Consider the following 21,713-nt stretch of genomic DNA (forward strand, 5'->3'; position numbering starts at 1 on the left):
ACCAAGTGCAATCATAAGGTCAAATTCTTAAGTAGTTCAGAAGTTTTACTTTAAATTAAATGTAACTGAAATTATGCAAAATTGCTGACATCCCCTTAAGCCACAGCTTCATGTTGTGTTCAGTAATAATTTCCAAAAGCTGGCATTCCGATTTCTGCCTTTTCCGCATTGTGAAGGGTCACTCTATGTCCAAAGGCAGTGTTTACTGTTATTACCCACAGAGACAATAGCTCAGCTCAACCTTCCATCTACCAGGCCAAGGGAATTATGAACATTTTTGAGAAAATTAGTTGAACTATGAATGTGTGTAATTGCTGGCAGGTGTTCTATTGTGTGCATATAATTAGAGAAGAGCATTGTTAATGATGATGACTTCTCTGTTCCAGGGTGGTTTCAAAGTGGAGAATTCCAGTGAAGTCAAGGTATGCGCGGTTCTTTTTTGTTTGATCTCAAAAAGAAGAAAAAGAAAGGAAAAAGCTATTTAATGTTAAATTCTGGAAATTATAAAATAATCTAACCACAAACTGTAATATCTGTGTTGAGTATATAGGAAAAGCATGTTTATGAAAGGCCTTCAGGCATTGCCCAAGTACCCAAATGTTTTTGACTTGTAGGCTTATTTCATTTAAGACCACAAAAAGTAACGGAAGTTCCAGTACACTAACCACAGTTTATTTTAAGAGGGAGAATTTCCACAGCTAACAATGTGAGAATCAGATCAACAGATTATTTTTAGGGTGAACGCGTCATTCAGCAATTGGACAACATAAAAACCACTGAGATGCACACAGTCTTAATACTGTGCCATTCAAATAGGACTTTTAATATGTAGTTTTTAGTTCCTTGGAAATATAATGAAGTGAAATAAAATATAACCTGTGTGTTCATGTAAGCTGTCTGTTCTTTGATGCAGGCTGTTCTATATGAGAAGCCCGGCTTTGAAGGCTCCTGTATGGAAGTTGACGGTGAAATTTTCAGCTTTTGCGAGAGTGAAGGAGATGTTCCTGCAGACCTGGACACAATGAAACTGAAGTCCGTGGGCTCTTTGAAGATCATTGGAGGATTGTGAGTCTTCTTCTGCATGTCCCTTTGCTTGTACAGGATGGAGTTAAATGGCACTCTTACTCTGGAGCAAAGTTTATTCTAGACTAAGATAGTGATTTTGATGTAATATGATAATAATATAATAATTTGATCAGGAGCTACCAGTTTAGCTCTAATCAGTGACTTTGCTGCATTTTGGTTCTTGCATCAGCTGGGTGGGCTACAGTGAGTCTGGGTTCGAGGGTCAGCAGCACATCCTGGAGGAAGGAGAGTACCTGGAGTGCAGTGACTGGGGCGGCTCAGAACTTCTGTCATTGCGACCGATACTGTCTGTGAGTACTGCAAACACTAAAAAACTAGCAAGGAGTTTAGCATATACCAGTGTGTGATTAATAGCAACCGCCAACTGATGCTTGAATTTTGCATAACCACTCTGAGTTGATGATGGTTACAATTCAGATTGCAGCTGATTGTCGAAAAAAAAGAATAGCACGCTTTTGTAGGCTTTAAGACCATTCAAGGTGCTTCACACTATAACCTGCATTCACCCATTCTGACAAAGCTTAGCTCTGTCATGCACACATCAGTGGATTTGTCGGGGTCGATTCAGGGCTCAGTACCTTGTTCTTTTTCTTTAGACTGCAAGCTAATGTAAAAATATAATATAATAAAAACTATTGAGACCAAAACCTTCCACATAAACACTGACTATGAAGAGTCTGGAGCATTAGCAAGCAGGGAGACATATTTATTAAATGGTAGACAAAATGCCGATTTTCCAAGTCTTTGTTGGGGAATTGTTTTAAACAGAAAGAAAGCAAAAACAACTTTTTGTTTTAAGAAGCTGTTGCAAAGAAATACATTCCACTGTATCCCCAGTGGGCATGGCTGACTTTTGGATGTACAAAAAAAACGTATAAAGTCTGCAGAAAATTGTTATATACAAATTGTTAATAGCAACTCGAAGGCATAAACAGTTTTTGGAAGCCCCAGATTCTATAAACAAATCAACATCTTGCATATAATATATTAATCTTACCCCAAAGCAGTTTTTGCTCAAGGGCGCTTTCATTATGGTGCTTTTTGTCTAGAAACAGCTTTTCAGTCAGGACCACTTTAATCGAAGGATAATTGTGTTTTCTGTCTTCAGTAATGTATTTTTTTGGTCTTTCTCTGTTCTGAGACCTCCCCTCCCCTCCCTGTATATAAGTGGGAAGATAGAGGCAGTGAGACCTCCCATAAAGAACAGAGCAGACATCAGTCATAACAGATAAGATACTATTTAAATCAGATAGAAGCATGAAAAAGGAGTGGTAGAGGCGGGTTGCAAAGCAGCTGTGCAATTGTGCATGCAAGTTAAATAGAGAACCCTATATGAGATTTACTATTTGGATGTATATCAGGATATCACCTGAGACGTCAGCTGATGTAAGATGGTATGCTGATATGCCAGGATTGCAGCTGAGCTACATTTCGTGTCGTGCCTAAGCTGATACTGTCTTCATTTTTTGGACAGGGTGTGCAAGTACATCAGAAACCTATAAGCTGTTGTGTAATCATATTCTTTGCAATTGGTGTGACTGGAAAAATGTATAACAGTTTAAAAATAACTCCCTAGAGTAAATTGACTTTATTCCTAACACACATATTTGTTGTTTTGATCTTCAACCCAAGATTTTGTGTGTGTCTGCAGCTTTTCCTAAAATGATTTTATTCTTGTCACAGGATTTCATGTCTCCACACCTCAAGATGTTCAGCGACAGAGATTTTGGCGAGCTGGGGATGAACATTGACCTCTCAGTGCCTGTTATTAACATGGATGAGACGGGCTATGGCATGAAGACGCAGTCTATTGATGTCGGCGGTGGTGTGTAAGTAGCATGCTTATTATGGTTTATTGTTTTGTGATCGTTATGGGTAAATAAAAGTTTGGGGTATTTTATAAAAAACTTATTTTCGGCTGTTAGAAATGGGTTAAACACTTTCCTTTGCAAGTCATCTTCAACCTGCAAGACTTGTGGTGAAATGCTTGGGTATGGTTCTAACAAATATTGCTTGATTACCTACCTTGATGGAGAACGACTTAGACTACTCTACATGTTTTTAGATGCTTTTCTTCCCGCCAGCTTGATGATTAGTTGAGGCTACAGTTCCTGTGAAGTCTTGTGTGGTTTATTACCCTTCGTTGCTTCTCAGGAGCATGACTGCCACACCTTTGCTGACAGGTCGAGACAGATTACCTCGTTCACTAATGGTTAGTCTGCCGCGCATATGTTCCTGACCTTAGGACTATCTCAGACTTTTTGCAGTGGGAAACAACTCTGTGACTTCTTGGAGAGTGTGGAGGAGGCAGACTCAGATCTTTAAACTTAGTTAACAAGGAATTCTGTTTATATTTGGAAATTCTTTATTCCCTTGAGGTATTTTTTATCACCATCTTCTTTTTTTAACCACATGCTGTAGGAATGAGCAGTGGCAGTGTTCCATCACTGCTTGCCTTTCAACCTCTCTTTATGGTATGATCAGCTAGAAAAAAAATGCAGAAGTAAACAAACAGGAAGCAAACGAGAATAATGAAGCGCAGGGCATGCTTTCCTGATTGCTTCTACCCAAGGGAGAGGAAGAAAATGGTTAATAATGTGGAGTGGAACATAACGTCCTTCTTTATGAGAAAAGACTCTCATGACATTGAAAGGTTATTCTTGCTGCGCTGCTAGTCTGTTATTAGACTGCGCGGCCTCGCCCATGTTCTTCTGCTGTTTGATTGGCTCATTTGCGTTCCGTTTGTTTTGCTGGGAGACAACTGTCAGTTTTTCAGTCTTGCACGTTAGGACACACACAGTTCTGCAAATGCAACACCCACTCCCACAGCCACTCGTGACATGCCACATTTTTCAACAGAGTAGCTGCTGAGATGCTATCATGTGGGGCGGTATTGGATTTTGATTGCAAGTTGTTGCTGAACGAGCACAACTGTGCCTGAATTCTTGTGGGTTTCAGCCATGGCCCATCAAACACTCTGTTTCTTTACCAATTAAAATGAAATGAAAATGAAAAAAGAATGTCATGTCAAAAGTAAAGGGTGCTCCTCTTTTGTTTTTGTTCTCAGCTGGGTTGTGTTTGAAGAGCCAGGCTTTTGTGGCGAGCCTTATGTCCTGGAAAAAGGCCTGTATGGAAGCCCAGAGGACTGGGGGGCACTGCAGCACAGAGTTGGCTCAACAATGCCTGTCATGCTGGTAAGAGTGGTGACTCACAGGGTGGAAACATTGTCTGGTTATTAGACAGATGGTCTGGCGACTGTGATATTTTACATTTAATCAATACAGCAGCCAGTGTGTTTGCTTGACCTGCACGATCAGCTCCATCAGCTTTGCACGATGAATAGTTGCACAACTGCCGGTGAATTTTCACTTCCTCTTGAGGTACTAGTGTGACTCACCATGTGGTTTCGCTGCTTGTAACCAGCAACTTTTACACTTGCAGAATAAATCAAAATTTAAGGTGGAATCCTTAAAAAAGGAAAATGAATGTCAGGGATAACACGCGACAGATACCAGGCTTTACAGTGGATTAGCTCTGGGAGCATGAAGCAGAGCAGAAATGTGAATAAAATTACTTATCCAGCATGAGAGAGGAAAATTCTTGTCATTAGATTGAAAGCAAAAATATCTTAGATCACAAAAGTGACTCATCGTGAAGTTGCTTTGGTTACAAACGGGATGATGACAAAGAGGCATATACAAGACAAGACTCGGTAAAACGCTGTAATGATCGGTCCCAATTAGAGTAGGCGAGTCATTAAAAATTAATTATTTGGCTTTAAAGTTAAGATGGTCTGTCTCAGATATTTGTGTAAACAATTTCTGTGGAGTTTAAATATAAAAAGGACTCAGAAGCTAGACTTACAGGGAAGTTAGTATAGCAGTAAAACACAGTTTACTGAACGTGGCTGCCAAGTAACCAGGGTCTTGATATTATGCAAGTACAACGAAACTAGTTATAGCAACCTCACAAGAAATAGTAAAATATTGGATTATCATTGTTATAAAAGGGCAGTTAGTAGGGTGCAAGTGTGTCTGCAACAGGACAGCACTACATACATATATTTGATATACATAAGGCAAAAATTGAGTATAAAATATTTCATGTTAACACTTACTGTCAGACTGAGGTCAACAGTGTCAGAGCTCAGTGTGTTTGCGCATGCATGGATAGCTTTAATGCACCTGCCGCAGGTAGGAGATTGAACGAATTGTGTCCATGGTGTGCAGTGTCTGTGATGATTTGTTTGGGTTTCCTCACACAGGGAGTGATCTAGAGATGCTCTAAAGATGGCAGCTCTGTGCCCACAATGTTTTGTACCCTTTTTGCTGCATTGAGTTTGTCCACCAGCTTGTCAAGGATGTAATAAATGTAGAGCTGGAGTCAACAGAGACGTGCCGTATTTGTCAAGGTGATAAAAGGCTGTATTGAGAGCCACAGAGATGGCATCCTCATTGCCCGGTAGGCAAAGATGGAGTCTTTGATGTGAGTATCAATCCTTCAAAGGCTTTTGAGATGACAGAGGTTAGATCAACTGACTAGTGGTTGTACAAACGAGTTACAGTAAATTTTTCTGGGAATAGGCCCGATGGTGGTTTTAAGGGAGATTCAAAATGTGTGTCAATACCTCTGAAAGGACAGCCCTGCACATCATTGGACCCAGCTTTTTTTTTTAATGCAGAAGAGTTGAAGAGTGTCTGCTGCACCTTGTGAATGCCTTTCAGTCTGCTATCGGTTTGTGACCGGCTGGAGTTTGATTTGATTATTATTTGTCAAACTGTGCAAAGAATCGGTCGAGTTTCTCTGTTAGATGGATTTGTTGGCTGCTGCGTGCTGCCTGTTATGAGAGCAGGACAAGCAAGCCAGGCTGCTGGAGGCAGAGTGAGCAAGAGCCAGGCTGGCTGATGAGGATGCGCACGGAAACAAAGAGTTGCTTCAAAGGGTCACATAACATGAGTAACAAACTAAATCAGAAGTGGGAGTAGTGTTAGACTCACATAAGGGAATGAACGATCCAAAGCGAGCCACAGAATGCTACAGGAGCTTGATTAGTGGATGAGGTGAGTTGATTAAAGGGGCAGGAATGGAGTGCAATGCCCAGGCAGACACACACACAGACTATACAGAGATTAAAGAAAAACAAAAAACACAGACAATGAGACATGAGGAAAGGTAAAACCAGGAAAACTGAGTGGAGGGAGGGCATATCACACACACACACACAAGTTAAAGCAATACCACCCACAATGTTGCATCTCTCCTTTCCTATCAGCGCCACTCTCTTTTGTGGTTCAGTGTGAATCAGTCTCAATAATCTTTTTTTTTTTTCATTTTCATTTCAGGATGATTTTGAGAACACATCCAAATTTAAGGTAGGCATTTAAAAAGGAAGAAAAAAAGCACATCTAATCTTGAAGCGTTATTGCAATTATTATGTGACGAGGAGGTGAGGAGCTCAGAGTGGATGACTCAGTCTTGTTTTCTTGCTGTGTGTGCCTCAGGTGCAGCTTTTCTCTGATCCAGGTTTTAAGGGCTCTGTCCTCACTCTGGAGGACAATGTGACCTCCCTGCAGGATGGTTTCTCTGTGGCCTCCTGCAAGGTTCTAGCTGGCAGGTGAGTAATACTGTACATTGTGAAGAAACTGTCACACTGCGGGGCTGTAAGGTGAATCTCTGGCACTAAAAACACTTTGCAACAGCCTTTCAATAGCAGATTTTAGAGATAGATGTGCCAAGGTGATCTGCTACAATTGTAACTGCATATTGGTCACATTAAAAAGCAATTTCTGTGATTTAGAGTCTGCTTCAGGCTGTCACTGTTACACTTTCTAAACAGAAAAAAATGCCATATGGCAGTAGCTAGTGATACACTGCCTGCATTACATATTATAAAATGCATCATTAATATTAATATACTATTTTGCTTTGGCCCATTAATAAGTAAGAATTCAGTAGCTCAGTAAAAAGCTCTTGTTCACCTTCAAGCTTGAATAGTATTAAAATTGAAAATCTTTTTAGTGCAGGTAGGTTTACACAATGATCATCTATCGTATTCAGTGCAGAACACGGGCACATTTTTTGTGCTTTTGTTCTTCTTGTGTGTGTGTCAGTATATTTGTGTAATTGCATTTATGTATTCTTGCAGCTGGATGGCTTTTGAGGGCCAAGACTTCACTTGCAGGATGTATGTGTTAGAAGTGGGAAACTACCCAGATCTGAGATCAATGGGCTGTGTCAGTACAAGCTCCTCCATCCTGTCACTACAGACTATTGGCTTTGTAAGTCTATAATTTAATTCTTCTAACAAATTAACACTCACTCCCCTTTTACAGATTGCCAGCCTAAAACTGAAACATGTTATTTTTGGTCATTAAACCCTGGGAGTAGACATTAAGTTTTCTAGAATTAAATATATTTTTGAACTGAAACACTCTTTAAGGAGGAGATTAAGCATTAAATTAGCTCTCATCAGTATTTAGGTCTTGCAAAGCTACAAAAACTAATTTGTAATTGACAGCTGAAGGCATCACAGACAAATATCCATTGCTATTGTAGTTTTTCAAGCTAGTTGAAAGTCTGTCTGAAGGGTGCATGAATAGTGCCTGTAATCTGCACAGTTGCACTAAAGTTGGACACCACTTGGACATCGTTTTGGAGTTTTGGCTTCACCCTTTAATGATAAATGACTCGGACCTGAGCAGATGTGGGAAGTACACATGTCTGTCATGTGGCATATGGTTTGTTTGTTTTTTTTATCCCAAATGCTGTTCAATTCTTTGATTTTTTCCAAATTTATAAAACTAATACTTTTTTGACATCTTGTCAAAAAACAATGGATGAATCATCCCAAAACTGTTAAGTGTTAAAATAAAAAAAAATATAACTGTCAATAATGGTGATTTTGTATCAGAAGGTAAAAATTCACACATTTCTGCTTATTTCTTTCCTTATCATCTACATCATCACCATCCAGTATTAAATGCGTTGACCCATGACATTAGTGTCCATTTAGAAGGCAGTCTGTCTTTTACAGTAAACAGGGAGTGAAAATGCCAGGGAGCACAAAGGTGTGAGTGTGGCCTGTTTCCAGGGTAACTTCAAAATAACCTTAATGTCAACCTGTATGACCTGGAGCTTTCAGCGCTTGTTAATGCACTTGTCCTTTCTCTCACTCTTGGCAGGAGTTCTCACTTCCATCCATCACTCTTTTTGAGCGATGTGATCTGCGTGGGAAGAGGGTGGTCCTAAAGGACGGATCAGTCAACCTCCAGCTGGCCGGAGGATGTGGCAGAGTCCAGTCTGTGCTGGTGGAAGGAGGCGTGTGAGTGCTTTTCAGACCTGTTTGGTTATCCAGCCGTTACTAAGGATACCCTGTGGTTTGTGTTTAACAGGTTCATTCTGCTCTGCTCCCAAATGTTTCTTTAACGCTAAGCGACACGTGACACTAAATAAAATTCTTTACTTTTCACTCACACAACAGTGGCCTGTTGTTACTCAGCAGTGCCACCTCTTAATCCCTTTTGGTTTCATTTCAAATTCAGTTGCTATTATCTCTTTAGTCAACATGTCAAAACATTTCCAGAACTTTCTGGTGCCATTTCCATAGTTATTTGTGCAACCTGTACTTATTTGATGTCTGTTGGTATAACTAAGATGATTTTTTAAAGATTCCTCTGTAGTTAAAGAATTCGTTTGGGCGTACCATATAGACTATAACATGGCATTTTGCAGATTCAGAAATATTGAATGCAGTGCAGGGTCAGCACATCTAATATTGCAGAATGGCAGTACTGACAGATGGATCGATGGTGGAAACCTGCTGCTGATGTGCAAGATTTAGACTGTAGGTGTGAGCCAACACTGAGGAAATAAAGGGCTCGCAGTAAGGCAGAGCTGCCTCTGGACTGGCACATTCTTGCTGCAGAAGAGATGAGCCATAAAGCAACGAGTGAAAAGCAACATCTAACCTCAAAGCAAAATTGGACTGTTATAAAACTCAGCAGGGTTATTATCTTTTGCTAGGCATTGAATGGAAGCCAGGATTCAGAATTCAGCTATTTCTTAAGATAAAACAATGACCTACCAGCATCGAAGGCTTGGTTTCTAGTTTGTGCTATTAAAAGAAAAGAAAAAGAAAACAGGTATAGAAAAATCATGTTTGTTTATGTCTGCCTGTCTCTGTGCTCTCTTGAGCATCCTGTAATATCCTATCACACGAGGAAGGAGGATATTGAAATATATTAAAACAAGGACTGGCATTTTCAAGCCAAATTTTCACTCATGGTGACTGACTGTCAGTCCCCAGACAGCAATAAAAGCTGATAAGGAAGTGTTGTTTTCATTTCTGCTGTTGAATATCTGAGACTTGATTATGTTTTTGTCTCGTCTTAAAAAAATCAGGTGGGTGCTATACGAGGGAATCAACTATCGGGGTGCTCAGATTTTGCTAAAGCCTGGAGAGGTGCTCGACTGGCGGAAACACAGCAACTGGCAGAAAATTGGATCGCTCCGCCCTCTTTTACAGGTATACAATGAAGCTATGCAAAGTATTAGATTACTGCACCACAATGGTGGTAATGCTCATAGATGCACTTTTAGATACCACACATGTGCATTGATTGATTGACTGTTAGTTGTGATAGTTAAGAGCATGGTCGAGTTGATTTGAAATTCCCTTGCTGTGAATCCTGTTTTGAGAAGAAGCGCCAACTATTTGTATGTGTTTTCCGAGCAGAAGCAAGTGCACTTCCGTTTAAGGAACAGACAGACGGGGCTAATGATGTCAGTGACCGGGGATTTAGATGATGTCAAACTGCTACGGATACAAGAAACAGAAGAAGCGGATGGTTTGGAGCAGATTTGGTTCTACCAGAATGGACGCCTACACTGCAAGGTAACAGTACCTTCATTACGCAACGAAACGATAAAGAAAGGTCAGGGAAAGCTTGATGAATAGCAGCCCTTAGACCAAGATCAAGATCTTAGATCCCAAGGTCAAATCTCAGATGAGAATCAAAACAATGTTAAAGAGTTAAAGAAAAGTGACCACAGGTCAAACAGAGGTGTTTTCTGCACTATATCTGATCATATATTATATGATCTATGAATCTTTCACCATTCTACCTGTTAGCAGCTGGTAATTTGAATATCTCTAACTGACTCCTCTCTCTGTTTCCAGCTCTTGGAGGAGTGCTGCCTAAGTCCCAGTGGTAGTGTGACAATTGCAGGAAGCCGTGTGGGTCTCACTCCAGACCCAGATGACCAAATCCACCTCTGGAGCATCACTCCTGAGGGCTTCATTCGCTATGTTCTCAACCCTGATCTAGTCCTGGAAGTCAAAGGTAAGCCTCACCAGTGTTACAACACCAACAGTAAAATTGTTCCGATAGATGATTTGTATATAAAGACTTGTTTGTACTACAAGCACCATCTGTGACAAGCTTCCCACAGAGAATTCAAATGTCAGAGTTACATAATACTTAAGTTTCAGTTTGATTTCCATGCATTAAATATTCAGGTTTCATGGCTAGTCTTATGAAAGTTGTCAAATCCAACAAGCTGCCTGTATATGGACTACGGAGCAAATGCTACAATTATTATTAAATGGCAAATGAACTTACATTGTGCCTTCCTACTTAATTTGAGCACTTAAAGCTCTTAAACTGAGTATTCTATGTTCCCATACACATTTAAGAGATAGTAAAGATGCAACTTCTGTGCATAAGGCAATAAAAAGGATCTTGAAACCTGTGGTTAGATATTCCCAGTATAAAACTGGGGATTTATGTCTAGTCACTTTGTTTGCATCATTGTCAATTAGTGACCCCTTGTGGACTGAATTTTTCCCTGCAATAGGCGTACTGAACACTATTGTAGGAGTTATCATTATTGTATGTGAAATTAAATATATGCAAAACATTTTAAATTCTACTTTTAATCCATCTTAAATAAACAATATTATGCAACACAATCTCTTTCCAGGCACCAGAATGATGCTAAAATATGTATACAAAATCCACTTAATAAAAACATCTGTTTCTTTCAGGTGGTCATCTTTATGACAAAAACCAAGTGATTCTGAACACACCTGATGCAAGTAAACTACAACAAAGGTGGGATGTGGAGATTATATGAAAACAAAGTCTGCTGAACTGGATCCCTGACACACTAATGCAGTGACACACAGTGCTCACAAACGAGGTACGCCGCTGGAGGTTCTCAACATTTTGCTGCAGGGGAACCATGAGAAGGCAGATGAAGAGGTCAACTTGGAGAGAAATTAAGGATTTTGGTAGAATGTATTGCTACGTAACAAACGTACAAACAGTTCATTCAGGAATTGAAATATTTAACATGTTATTCTTACATCGTTTGTCAGTTTGGGGTCAATTTGAAAAGTCCTGCTTTTGAAAGAAAAAAATATTTAAATGATTGCAAATGTTTTAAGATGCAATTAAGGATTCCTTTCTGCTGAAAGAAAAGGAAAGTTTGACTTGTTTAGTGTACGGTGATTTTTGGCTATCTTGAGACAAAAACTGGCCTTTTAGCCTGACTGTACATTAGCCTACACATATGCAGATATTCCATAAAAAATCCTTTGTTTGATTTATGATTCCACGTTCCATTGTTATTTACAAGGTATCTGATCAAGTAAATGTTTTACCAGAACAAAACAAATTAATATTGTTGTACATTCAAAAACAAGACATTTTCTAGGTGACCCCAAACTTTTTGAGCTGTATCTCCATTGAACAAATCTGTTTTTGCCTTATTTTTATTAACTTAAAACAGTGTTAAAACTTTTTTTTGGATTTTTTTTAATGAAATGTGCTGTTATTTAGTACATATTGCTTTTTTCCAGCTGCATGCAACACAAGGAAACAAATATCATGTATTTTATTTTTGTTTAATCAAAACTATTCAACATAGAACTTTTTTCTTTTCAATATAATAAAACTATTTTTGTCAATGAACCTCTCAAACAGTGCACAGTTGAGTGGAATGGACATGCAAAAAACAAAACATTTCAGATGTTTGTTGTTCCCCGAAAGTTACACTGATATATTCCTTTCAGATTATGTAGCTTTACAGGATGTCCACATAATTTCACATACAAGGTAGTGATGGGTAACTAAACCAAAAAAAGAAAAAACAAATAGTTTCTTCCACATTTGTAACAAAAAAGCTTTTTTATACAATGTTGTACCAGCCAGCTAATTACCAAAAGTCTGGTAACCATAACCAGCTGCATGGTTGACAGGAGGAGCATTTAGCTGGTAACATTAGTAATTTCAACATGATGAACACAGCACGACTTGAGAACTTTGAAAACTTTGAGTACATCGCAGAAGGCTCGTTAACAAGAGATACAACTTCTGGTATCTTCTAATTACAAGCGCAGGTCACGACTGCAGTCTGCTACAAAACAGACTACCTCTCACTCTGCTGATGGTGAAGGGGAGGTGAGAAGGATCATAACAGAAACTCTCTAGGCACCTGCTTTCCTCTACTTAGCTTTGCTTGGCTGTTTCTTGCACTGACTCTACAGTCTCCGTGCTGCTGTCCTGCACCAGCTCTTCAGTCTGTCTATCGTCCTCTTCAGCCACCCTGACTACCGTCTTCCCTCTGGCGTGGCCCTTCTCGAGCTTCTGAAAAGCCTGAGGCACCTGAGTAAATGAGAACTGGGCCTCCACAACAGGCAGGATCTGTGACAGAGCAGCAGAAATGGGAAATAATTAAAAGATCAGATTTACACATTTAGGCAGGAGTTCAATTGATTATGAAAATTAGTTTTGGCTTTTGTTTTAATGGCGCTTAAAAAAAAAACCCCATCAGAATAAGTATTGACAGTCTGTCATGAATGTGGCAGCTTGTGCAAATCCGACTCGTGAGGTAAGCACCATGCATTAAGAGCAGCAAACCAGACAAAATGAGTAACTGTCCAAACTTAACAGCACTGGAACCATTTCCACTTTCACATTTTAGTGAAGAGGCTTTTTTGCAAGTCACAAAGCACTGCAAATTACAATGATCCCATAATCAAACCCATTATCAAAAAAGTTTAGTCTAGCAAATAACCACAAACTCCTAATGCTACAACATCGCTGCTTTCATAGTTGCAAGAGTGAAAACATGAGGGAGGGGTTTAGAATGTGATGAGGCTGGACAATCCTGTGCTAGTCCCAGAACACAAGCAGCCAGGCTTGTTATTGTGGTCACCATCTTTTGTCTTTAACAATGAATGGGGAGGGCAGTCACGTCACTGGAAACCATCCACACTTCTGACTGCAAATAGGACAGAGAGAGCAGAGAGATCGTGCGTGTATGTTTTGTGAGGAGGGGTGGTGGGGCACCGGAGGTCATAGATTCCCGCCACTGGCCTGAGTTCGCTGCTTGCTGTAAGCCCCCGCACAAAAGGACAGAGGTCCCACACGCTTTTGCGAATGACTGCTCAGCACTGTTTAAAAATCCATTCACCGTCTGATGGCGCCTGACTCAATCGCCCAGCAGCCAACCGTGCACAACACCAACCAACCAGCCAACCAGAATAGCAGGAATGTGATTCTGACTCCCTCACAAAGCCACATGGGAGCCTCGGATACAAACTCATAGGGAATCCATGGTATGTTCAGTATTCAGTGAGTTGCATGATCTCCATCTCTGCATAAATTCAACTCTCTGCCTGTGACGGATTTGCAAATTAGACATCACCCTAATTCTGTCAGTACAAATGGTCCTAAAAGGCAGGTGTGCATGATATGAATAATAAAGCCATATAGTACCTTCCCTGCATCTACCAGCTTGCTGACTTCATCCAGGGCAGGTCCATCTGGTGCATAAAATCCCCACCTATAGAAGACTCCGCTTGATAATAAACTCTAAGAAGAAAGCAAACGGGAGGCAGTAATTAGAAGTCAGGCTTGTCTGCATCTCATACACATGAGTAACCACACAGAGTTATCGGTTAGGAAAAAAGAGAAGGAAAATGTAAAAAAATGTACTTTAAAAAATTAAGACCTGGATCAGAACACCAAAAAAGACAACTAAGCTGACTAAAACACACATGGCAGTTACCCTGACTTACAGTAATTAGCACCATAAGGATTTAGGAGGAAGAAACCGCATTTTGTATGAAAGGACTAATTAGCACTAATTTCCTGATAAGTTTTTAATAAACTACTGAAGGTTACTAAAAATGTTAAAGCACCTAATTTAAACATTTATGTTTAGATTAATGATTTGGTTTTGTGAATTTTCAGACGCACTGTCATGAATAACTGATGATGAGATGAGCAGAAACAGGAATATTGGATTATATTAGCAGTGTTATTGTTCACATCTAGTAATACAATTATCATTTATTAAATTGTTGTTCTTAAAAAATAATACATAACTTGAAAGCTAGTATTTAGTTTTACACACACGGACACAAACTGGACCTCTGACCATCACATATCGCATGAATCTGAGCTACGTTTCTTTGAGTGATGCAGGATTCTGAGCACAAATACTTTGGTTGATGGCATACTAGTTTATTAGGGCATCTAAATTAAACAGAGAAACCACTAATGGTTTGTTTCACTAATATTTTTCCTGCTATATGTGAAAAAGACCAGGACTGCCTGCTATGAAAAAAGGTCTGTAAAAGGTGCTCCAGATGCAAATGTCTAAATAAAATTAGTGGTGTAATAATTCATTTAAAACAACAAAACAAAAACATAACCTTGCCTTATACTTGATAATATTGTGTTATTATGTAAAACTGCTCTGGTAAAACCACCCTGATTTGCTTGTTAAAAACAATACAGTTCATGATTGTTCAGTGCAGCTCTAGTTTGACACTAGAGGGCTCAGTTGCACAGATAAAAATGGCAGGCTGTCCAGCGTTGGGCACCGAGGGTGTGACTGATGCAGCGGAGCCTCGCCAAAGTGACCAGCTGGCTGCTCCCATGGACAAAAGGCCTCGGAGGCTTGGCAAGAAACACACAAACAGTGGTATTTGCCGGGAGGGGGGGGGGAAATGGTTGGCCACAATCTGAACAAACACCAAATACTGCTGGTTCAGCAGCAAACACATGCACGCACGCACACACACACTGTCTCATCCATTCTAACGCTGCCAGCTGTGCTGTCACCAGTGCCTACCCTGCCCAGGACAAGTTCACTCAGTCCCTAGAGCACCCTGTCCACCCTGTCCTCGTCTGTTCGGTCATGATCTTCATGACATGAACACCAACTATTAGGGAAACGCAACACCACAAACTTAACACGCATGCAGGGACTCAAACTGTTAATGCTATTCCATCTTCACCTGCACACAGCACATACAAACATGAGAAAAAATACAGGCAGTCCAAAAATTTACTGTGACGCTCAGTCAAGTCATCACTTGACTTTTACCCCTCCCTGTGTCACCTCAGCTCCAATCCATATAATCAACTGAATGGAAAAGAAATATCCATGTCTTCTTTCCATGCCACTGAGGATCAAGTATGACATTTCAATTTGGAAGCACTGGCAGGCCACACCCAGAATAATGCCTTCGTGAGAAAAACAAACCTCAGTCCGTGTTACAAAAATAAACAACCTCAATGGTAGCTTTTTTTGTGTGTATATACACTTTTGTTTGAATCAAAAGTCTGTTTTACTGGTGTTTACCTGAATGGCCTTGCTCTGCAGAGAGAAACCAGCATTCAATGTACCATCCAATAGGCCCATAGAGTCGGTGTTGAGAAGTAAAGGTGTTACCAGTGTGACGTATTTTGCACCAGACCAGGGCTTTAGCAGGCCCATCGCCCACTCCTCTGTGTCCCCACCCACGCCGTCAAAAACAACGTCAAACCTTGAGGTGGAAAAAGAGACAGACAATCTTGTAAACATCTTGCTGGAAATGTGGTAAAAAAACAAAACAAAAACAAAATTAACTTTTTCAAAACAAATTATCCTATGTCAGTACACTATGCACTGTGCTGGTTTAGCCCCTCGCTGGAATTCTAAGAAACCAAACCAAGCACTACCAATTTTGTTTTAGGGGCAGGAAAATAAATGAACCATCATCCACTCAGACCTTAAACCGTGGTTTCCATGGAAACTAGAAAGCGAGTCAGCGAACAGGTGTGCCAAGCTGATAGGAATATGTTTACCACATTTGGGTGTTTAAAGGGCGAAACACACCAAATTTAGCAAATCTAGATGAGTCCTTTTTAATTAACACGTTCACTGGATTGGCACAGACTCTAATGATACTTCAGTAGACACCAGCATTGGGACCAGTGAGCAACATTTTGCTCCAGCGTTTCTTTAAACACAGTACAATCTAACCACACAAGTTTCAATGTATACACTGCAGCTCTTACTTCTCCATCATTTCTAGTTGTTCTACCACATCTCCTGCTGTGTAGTCCAGCACTTCATCAGCTCCCAGCCCTCTAACAAGACCCACGGCGTTCTGAGAGCAGGTGACTGTTACGTGGGCGCCCCAAGCCTTCAACAGCTGGTGAAACATAAAGGATAAAAAACAGGGAGTATGCACACAGCAAGAGATCTTACTTTGTCAGGGTTTAAAAGGCATAAATATAGATACAGGCATAGCCAAACGAAGACACTCTGTCTTACCTGAATAGCAAATGTTCCAACACCTCCTGATCCTCCAGTGATTAAAACTCTAGGAGGAGAAACCCCAGCAACAAGAGGGTCATTCAATTACTGTGTGACTCATTTATGCAAAGCTACGAAAAGAAGTGGAAGCCTCAGGGGGTACAAAGGGATTTGCAGGATTGGAAGCTATTACGTTAGCGGAAAAGAGGAAGTTCTATTAAAATTCGGGTTAGGTTAAATGTTTTGACGTTTGCAGGTTAAATGCGTTATTTTAAAACTCTTGTTGCCAATTAAAATGAAATGAAAGTGTTGAAACGGGTTTCGTTACATTCTGAGTCGACATGACCGGACTGATTTCTCAACAAGGAAAGAGCATATTCAATTCTCCATGTCACAAACGAAAGACATTATTAAATCTTTTATAGCATTCAGGGGCTTAACACTTTTTTAATGTTTTTTTTTTAAAATAAGTATACATGGCAACAGGGTGAAATGAGCTCAACATAAAATTATTTTGGATCAGGCTGATTCTTGCCTTTTATTTGAAGAACTGTCTCTGCAAAGACCACCTCCATTGACAAGTGCAGACAGAGAAGTGTTGGCTACATAAGGAATGGATGCCGCCTCTATGTGGCTCAGTACTTTTGGCTTATGGGAAACCTGCAAAAATCAGCCACACAGAGAGTGTTAACAATGTTAGAATTGCATTCACTTGTAAACAATATTTTACATTTATAAACTTTGAGGCTGTGTCTAATCAGCACAGCTACTGTGAGGGCAGGCAGCCAGAGTCGGAGAATAAATGAAGTTCAATGCAGCAAGAAAACACAGGGCAATTTGTATGTCCCTTTAATTGGTGCCACGGCAGCTACAGCTAACAAACAAACTTAATCCTAATTACATTTTACAGTGAAGGATTACTAAACAGGGTTCGCTTCTTCCGAACTTTTGTTTAATGTATTTTACAGTTTAAATAAGGGTTCTCAATGAACTTTTCCATTAGTTTAAAAACAAACTGACAATAAAATTACTTTAATCTCAGTCTTTGTGTAGACACTAGTTAAATTATTCACAGTTAATTCTGAAAATGCACCGCCATCCAACTGCTGCACAGACTCTGCTCACCTCGTACTCTGTTAGAGTCACATATTCAGCCAGGCTGCCTTGTTTCCAAGGGGGAACAGCAGCCCACACCTGAAGACAAATATGACATTTAACATGCAGAACACAACTTAAATTAACCACCTACTCTCACTCTCTGAATCTGGTTAATCAGCTATTAGGGTCTCACACAACTGCTCCTGTCCTTTCTCATCATTAGACGTTTCCAAAGATATTTTTATACTGGTGAAATACAATTACTAGAATAGTGCATGTGGAAAATTTTACTGCTGTATTGTTCAGTGATTTAATTACATTCACTTTAAGCCAGATTTGCATAATTGCATTTCTCTCTGCAGGAAGACAGTAATGTAGATATGTGGGAGACAGCAGGGTCTCAAATTATTATGAGTCACACTGACTGGGAGACCAAGCAGAAAGCACTTGATCTTTTCAACAAGAAAATGTCTCTGAATGACTTAACTATGGAGGTGCATGTAAGTGGGCTAAGCAATAAAACCATATTTAACTTTAGAAAAATTGTGTAACATCAGCAAATTTGCCTTCGCATTTTTAATATGGTATTTATCAATTCACATAAAATCACATAAAATCAAGGGTGCCCAGTCTTTATGACTTTGACCCTCAGTCCATATGTCTATGAATATCGTGACTATATTATTATGCAAATAATATATTATAAATGTACAAGAACAAACAAAGCATTTTGCTTGCTTTGTGCACTTTCTTTTACAGTCATCTACTCAATTTCAAATTGCATTTGAATCTGACAAAATATTAAAAAGATCATCCTGTCTAGTTATTTTTCAGTTTATCAGTTGATCACTAATAGACACTTATTGGCTACTTTGCATGGTACACTAGATCAATTGCTTTTTAAAGCATATAGCTAATCAGGCAGACATATGGTCCATGGGAGCAGCATATCAGTGCATTTATGCATGTAGACATGGTCAAGACAACCTGATGAAGTTCCCCATCAGAACGAGGAGGAAAGGATAATTTAATGGACTTTGGATATGACCTGGTTGTTGATGCCAAATGAACTGGTCTAAGCATTTCAGACACAAATTATCTATTGGGATTTTCCCCACTCAACCATCTCTTGGGTATACAAAGAATTGACTGAAAAAGAGACATTTTTCAGTGAGCATCAGTTCTCTGGTCAAAACGTCCCTATTGATGTCAAAGAATGGCCAGACTGGTTAAAACGGATAGGAAGGCAAAAGTAACTCAAATCACCACTTGTTACAACCAAGGAATCCAGAGGAGCATCTCTGAATGTGCAATATAATGAACCTTGATGCAAGTCAGCTACAGCAGTAGTGGAAGACCACACCAGTTGCCATTAGATTAGAAAAAGGTTGCCTGGTCAGACGAGTCTAGATTTCTACTGTGGCATTCAGATTGTAGGGTCAGAATTTGGTGAAAAGAAGATAAATGCATGTATGCATCATGCCTTGTATCAAATGTTCAGGCTGGTGGTGGTGGACCCCTTAGTACCAACCGAGCATCATTTAAATGTCACAGCCTGTCTGAGTACTGTTGCTGACCATGCTGATCCCTCCCAGCAGGATAACACCATGTCAGAAAGCTCACATCAAACTGGTTTGAGTATCTGATATTACGAAGTCACTTTTTAAGTGCACATGTACAACTTAATGCATTCCAAATGAATAGAAGAGGCACTAGAGTACAATATGAGAATATGGTAAATTTTCATTAACAATCTGAGAAAGCTTGTAGCTGCTGCTGATGTTGTGATAGAATGTGTTTAGATGTGTTTCTAATATTCCTTAAGAGGATGTCAATAAAGAGCACTAAACACTAACTTTAACATCAATGCAATGAATGCAGCTATAATATTATTGTCACTAATTTCCAGTACATCTTTTAAAAGACGATTGTGCAGTGCAGAACCTACCTCATCTCCCAGGGCAAAATGGGTAACCCCAGATCCACAGTCCACTACTACACCAGACAAATCACGACCAAGAATGAGAGGAAACTCAGTGTCATTGTCCATCACAGATAATGGATCTCTTCTTAACTTCAGCAGTTTAGCCCCATAGCCACCTGAAATTGAGAATTTTCTTGGCTTATTGATGTAAGTTATTCGTTTCTTTGTTAATTATTAATTTGAGTTAGCAGCACTTACCCCTCATAGCTACATCAAGGGGGTTGAGACTAACTGCATGGACCTTAATCATCACCTCAGTGGCAGAACTAATCGTGGGAACGGTGGTTTCTTCTGTGTACTTCAGAACACCATTACTGCCATACTGATCAATGATCCATGCTGACATGCAGCCCTGCAGCCTTGGAGGTGAACTGCTCATATTTCTTGTGAGACACACTCTGCACCCTGTCCTGGCTAATGTTTTGATGGACCCTGCTGCTGTCGCATTGAATAAACACAGAAGCCTGGTTGATGTCATAGCTCTGGCAGAAGCCATTCTAGTCGCCTTCTAGCTCACTGCTACTACAAGGTCAGGTTTCGATACAACATGACATTTAGGAGACTTCTCACCAAGCTACGTAGCTACACAGCTAGCATTAGCATGTCGAAGTTATCGCCGATCAAAACAAATGTGTAAAAGTGCCAAACGAATCAAATAATCAAGCGATAGCACATTCGTGCACTATTTTTATGTAACAGAAGTCTCAAAGAGCAACAGCTGTCACAATAATGAATAGATAACACACATCTCAGCAGCTAGGTACATAACAACATTACCAAATAAGCTAACCTCTGAACTCACAACGGCAGCCAATCAGTTTCCAGAACATCATGGCCACATGACTGTCGCGCATTGCATGCCGGAAACTCGTGGCAAAACAATCCAAGTACTGCATCAAATGCAAGCATTTGCAGCACCGCAAAACGTTCTTTCTCCGGTTCCAATACCTTCTTGCTTTTTCTTTGCCCCCCCAAAAAAGGTATGAAAGCACTGAATAGACGCTGATGTAATTTTTAACTTATTCAGTTAAATGTTTTCATAAACGTTTTCTTACTAATATAAAACAAGCATTTTATTTATTTATTATTTATTTATTTGTTTATTTATTTATTTATTTATTATTTGGATGTGGTGTAGCAAAACCGCTTGTAAGCATTTTGTATTCATTAAAGTTTAAACTGCAGCTTGATATTAGTACCATTTGTTTATCTCTTCATCATAGTTCCTAGAAAAAACAGCAGTAAACTAAAGGCTACTGGGCTTTTCAGTGTACTAGACTCTAGGGCTGCTCAATTAATCGAATTTTAATCTCGATTACGATCTGGGCTTTCAACGATCATTAAAAATGACTGAGCTGATTATTAGCCCCTCCCTCGTGCTTTACTCTCGCGCTGCTCCGTGTGGCAAATCGAGCGCACCTCTCTGCGTTTTGAACACCCGTCACCCGTCACAAGAGGACCCGAGGGAAGCTCGGAAAGCTAAGCAGAAGTTATTTGGAGAGGAGAGTGACTGCCGTTGGTTAAAAAGAGAGGTAAAAAACTTCAGTGGTGTGGAAACATTATGGGTTCACGGAGTCAGACGTGGATCAAGTAGACACAGTGTGTAAACTTTGCTACGGTGTGGTAGCTGCACCACAGAGCAACACTGCAAAGTTCACTAAACATGTTTACATCTTTCATTTATTTCTTATATTTCAAACATTTGCACTGTTATCAGTATTTGCACAATATTTTATATTATTTTTTAAAGTCATTATTCAATACATTATTATTGTTAACCCTTTAAATCCCTGTAGAACCGGAACCGCATAAGGTAGCGCAATAATTTGTTTTGCATATGAAACCAGAGGAGTTGTACTTACATCTTATGCCATCAGCTTGTCCTCGGTCATGGTTTCCTTCCACATATAGCTTTGCAAAAACTGCATAAAAAGCGCTTGCAGGAACA

The 21,713-nt window shown here is 39.8% G+C and overlaps 2 protein-coding genes across 3 annotated transcripts in view; one reads left to right on the forward strand and one right to left on the reverse strand.

The window, feature by feature from the left end:
• Window positions 1-11,880, forward strand: part of LOC102193178 (uncharacterized) — a 27,960-nt gene extending 16,080 nt beyond the window's left edge. For both annotated transcript variants that reach the window (XM_005731039.1, XM_005731038.1), the window contains 13 exons: window positions 387-422; window positions 914-1,065; window positions 1,256-1,376; window positions 2,770-2,915; window positions 4,154-4,280; window positions 6,429-6,458; window positions 6,588-6,700; window positions 7,232-7,364; window positions 8,268-8,407; window positions 9,487-9,610; window positions 9,821-9,979; window positions 10,265-10,427; window positions 11,132-11,880. In XM_005731039.1, coding sequence (XP_005731096.1) covers window positions 387-422; window positions 914-1,065; window positions 1,256-1,376; window positions 2,770-2,915; window positions 4,154-4,280; window positions 6,429-6,458; window positions 6,588-6,700; window positions 7,232-7,364; window positions 8,268-8,407; window positions 9,487-9,610; window positions 9,821-9,979; window positions 10,265-10,427; window positions 11,132-11,220 — 1,533 coding nt within the window. In that variant the 3' untranslated portion in view covers window positions 11,221-11,880. The remainder of the gene's footprint in view (window positions 1-386; window positions 423-913; window positions 1,066-1,255; window positions 1,377-2,769; window positions 2,916-4,153; window positions 4,281-6,428; window positions 6,459-6,587; window positions 6,701-7,231; window positions 7,365-8,267; window positions 8,408-9,486; window positions 9,611-9,820; window positions 9,980-10,264; window positions 10,428-11,131) is intronic.
• LOC102192879 (reticulon-4-interacting protein 1 homolog, mitochondrial-like) lies at window positions 11,874-20,594 on the reverse strand. The gene is made up of 9 exons (XM_005731037.1): window positions 19,964-20,594; window positions 19,730-19,881; window positions 17,809-17,877; window positions 17,219-17,343; window positions 16,702-16,750; window positions 16,443-16,579; window positions 15,745-15,928; window positions 13,869-13,964; window positions 11,874-12,791 (listed from the first exon to the last, which is right to left on the reverse strand). The coding sequence occupies exons 1-9, from the start codon at window positions 20,259-20,261 to the stop codon at window positions 12,597-12,599; spliced, it is 1,305 nt and encodes a 434-aa protein (XP_005731094.1). The 5' UTR covers window positions 20,262-20,594; the 3' UTR covers window positions 11,874-12,596.
• Window positions 20,595-21,713: the final 1,119 nt, after the last annotated feature.

This window comes from Pundamilia nyererei, unplaced genomic scaffold, assembly GCF_000239375.1.
Source record: "Pundamilia nyererei isolate P.nyererei 1_Seehausen unplaced genomic scaffold, PunNye1.0 scaffold00041, whole genome shotgun sequence".
Taxonomy (NCBI): Eukaryota; Metazoa; Chordata; class Actinopteri; order Cichliformes; family Cichlidae; genus Pundamilia; species Pundamilia nyererei.

Coding starts and splice junctions, on each gene's coding strand:
- LOC102192879 (XM_005731037.1), bottom strand. CDS start 20,261: ATGGCTTCTGCCAGAGCTATGACATCAACCAGGCTTCTGTGTTTATTC. Junction 17,344..17,808: donor TGACTCTAACAGAGTACGAG/GTGAGCAGAGTC, acceptor TGATTTTTGCAG/GTTTCCCATAAGCCAAAAGT. Junction 16,580..16,701: donor TTGGAACATTTGCTATTCAG/GTAAGACAGAGT, acceptor ATGTTTCACCAG/CTGTTGAAGGCTTGGGGCGC.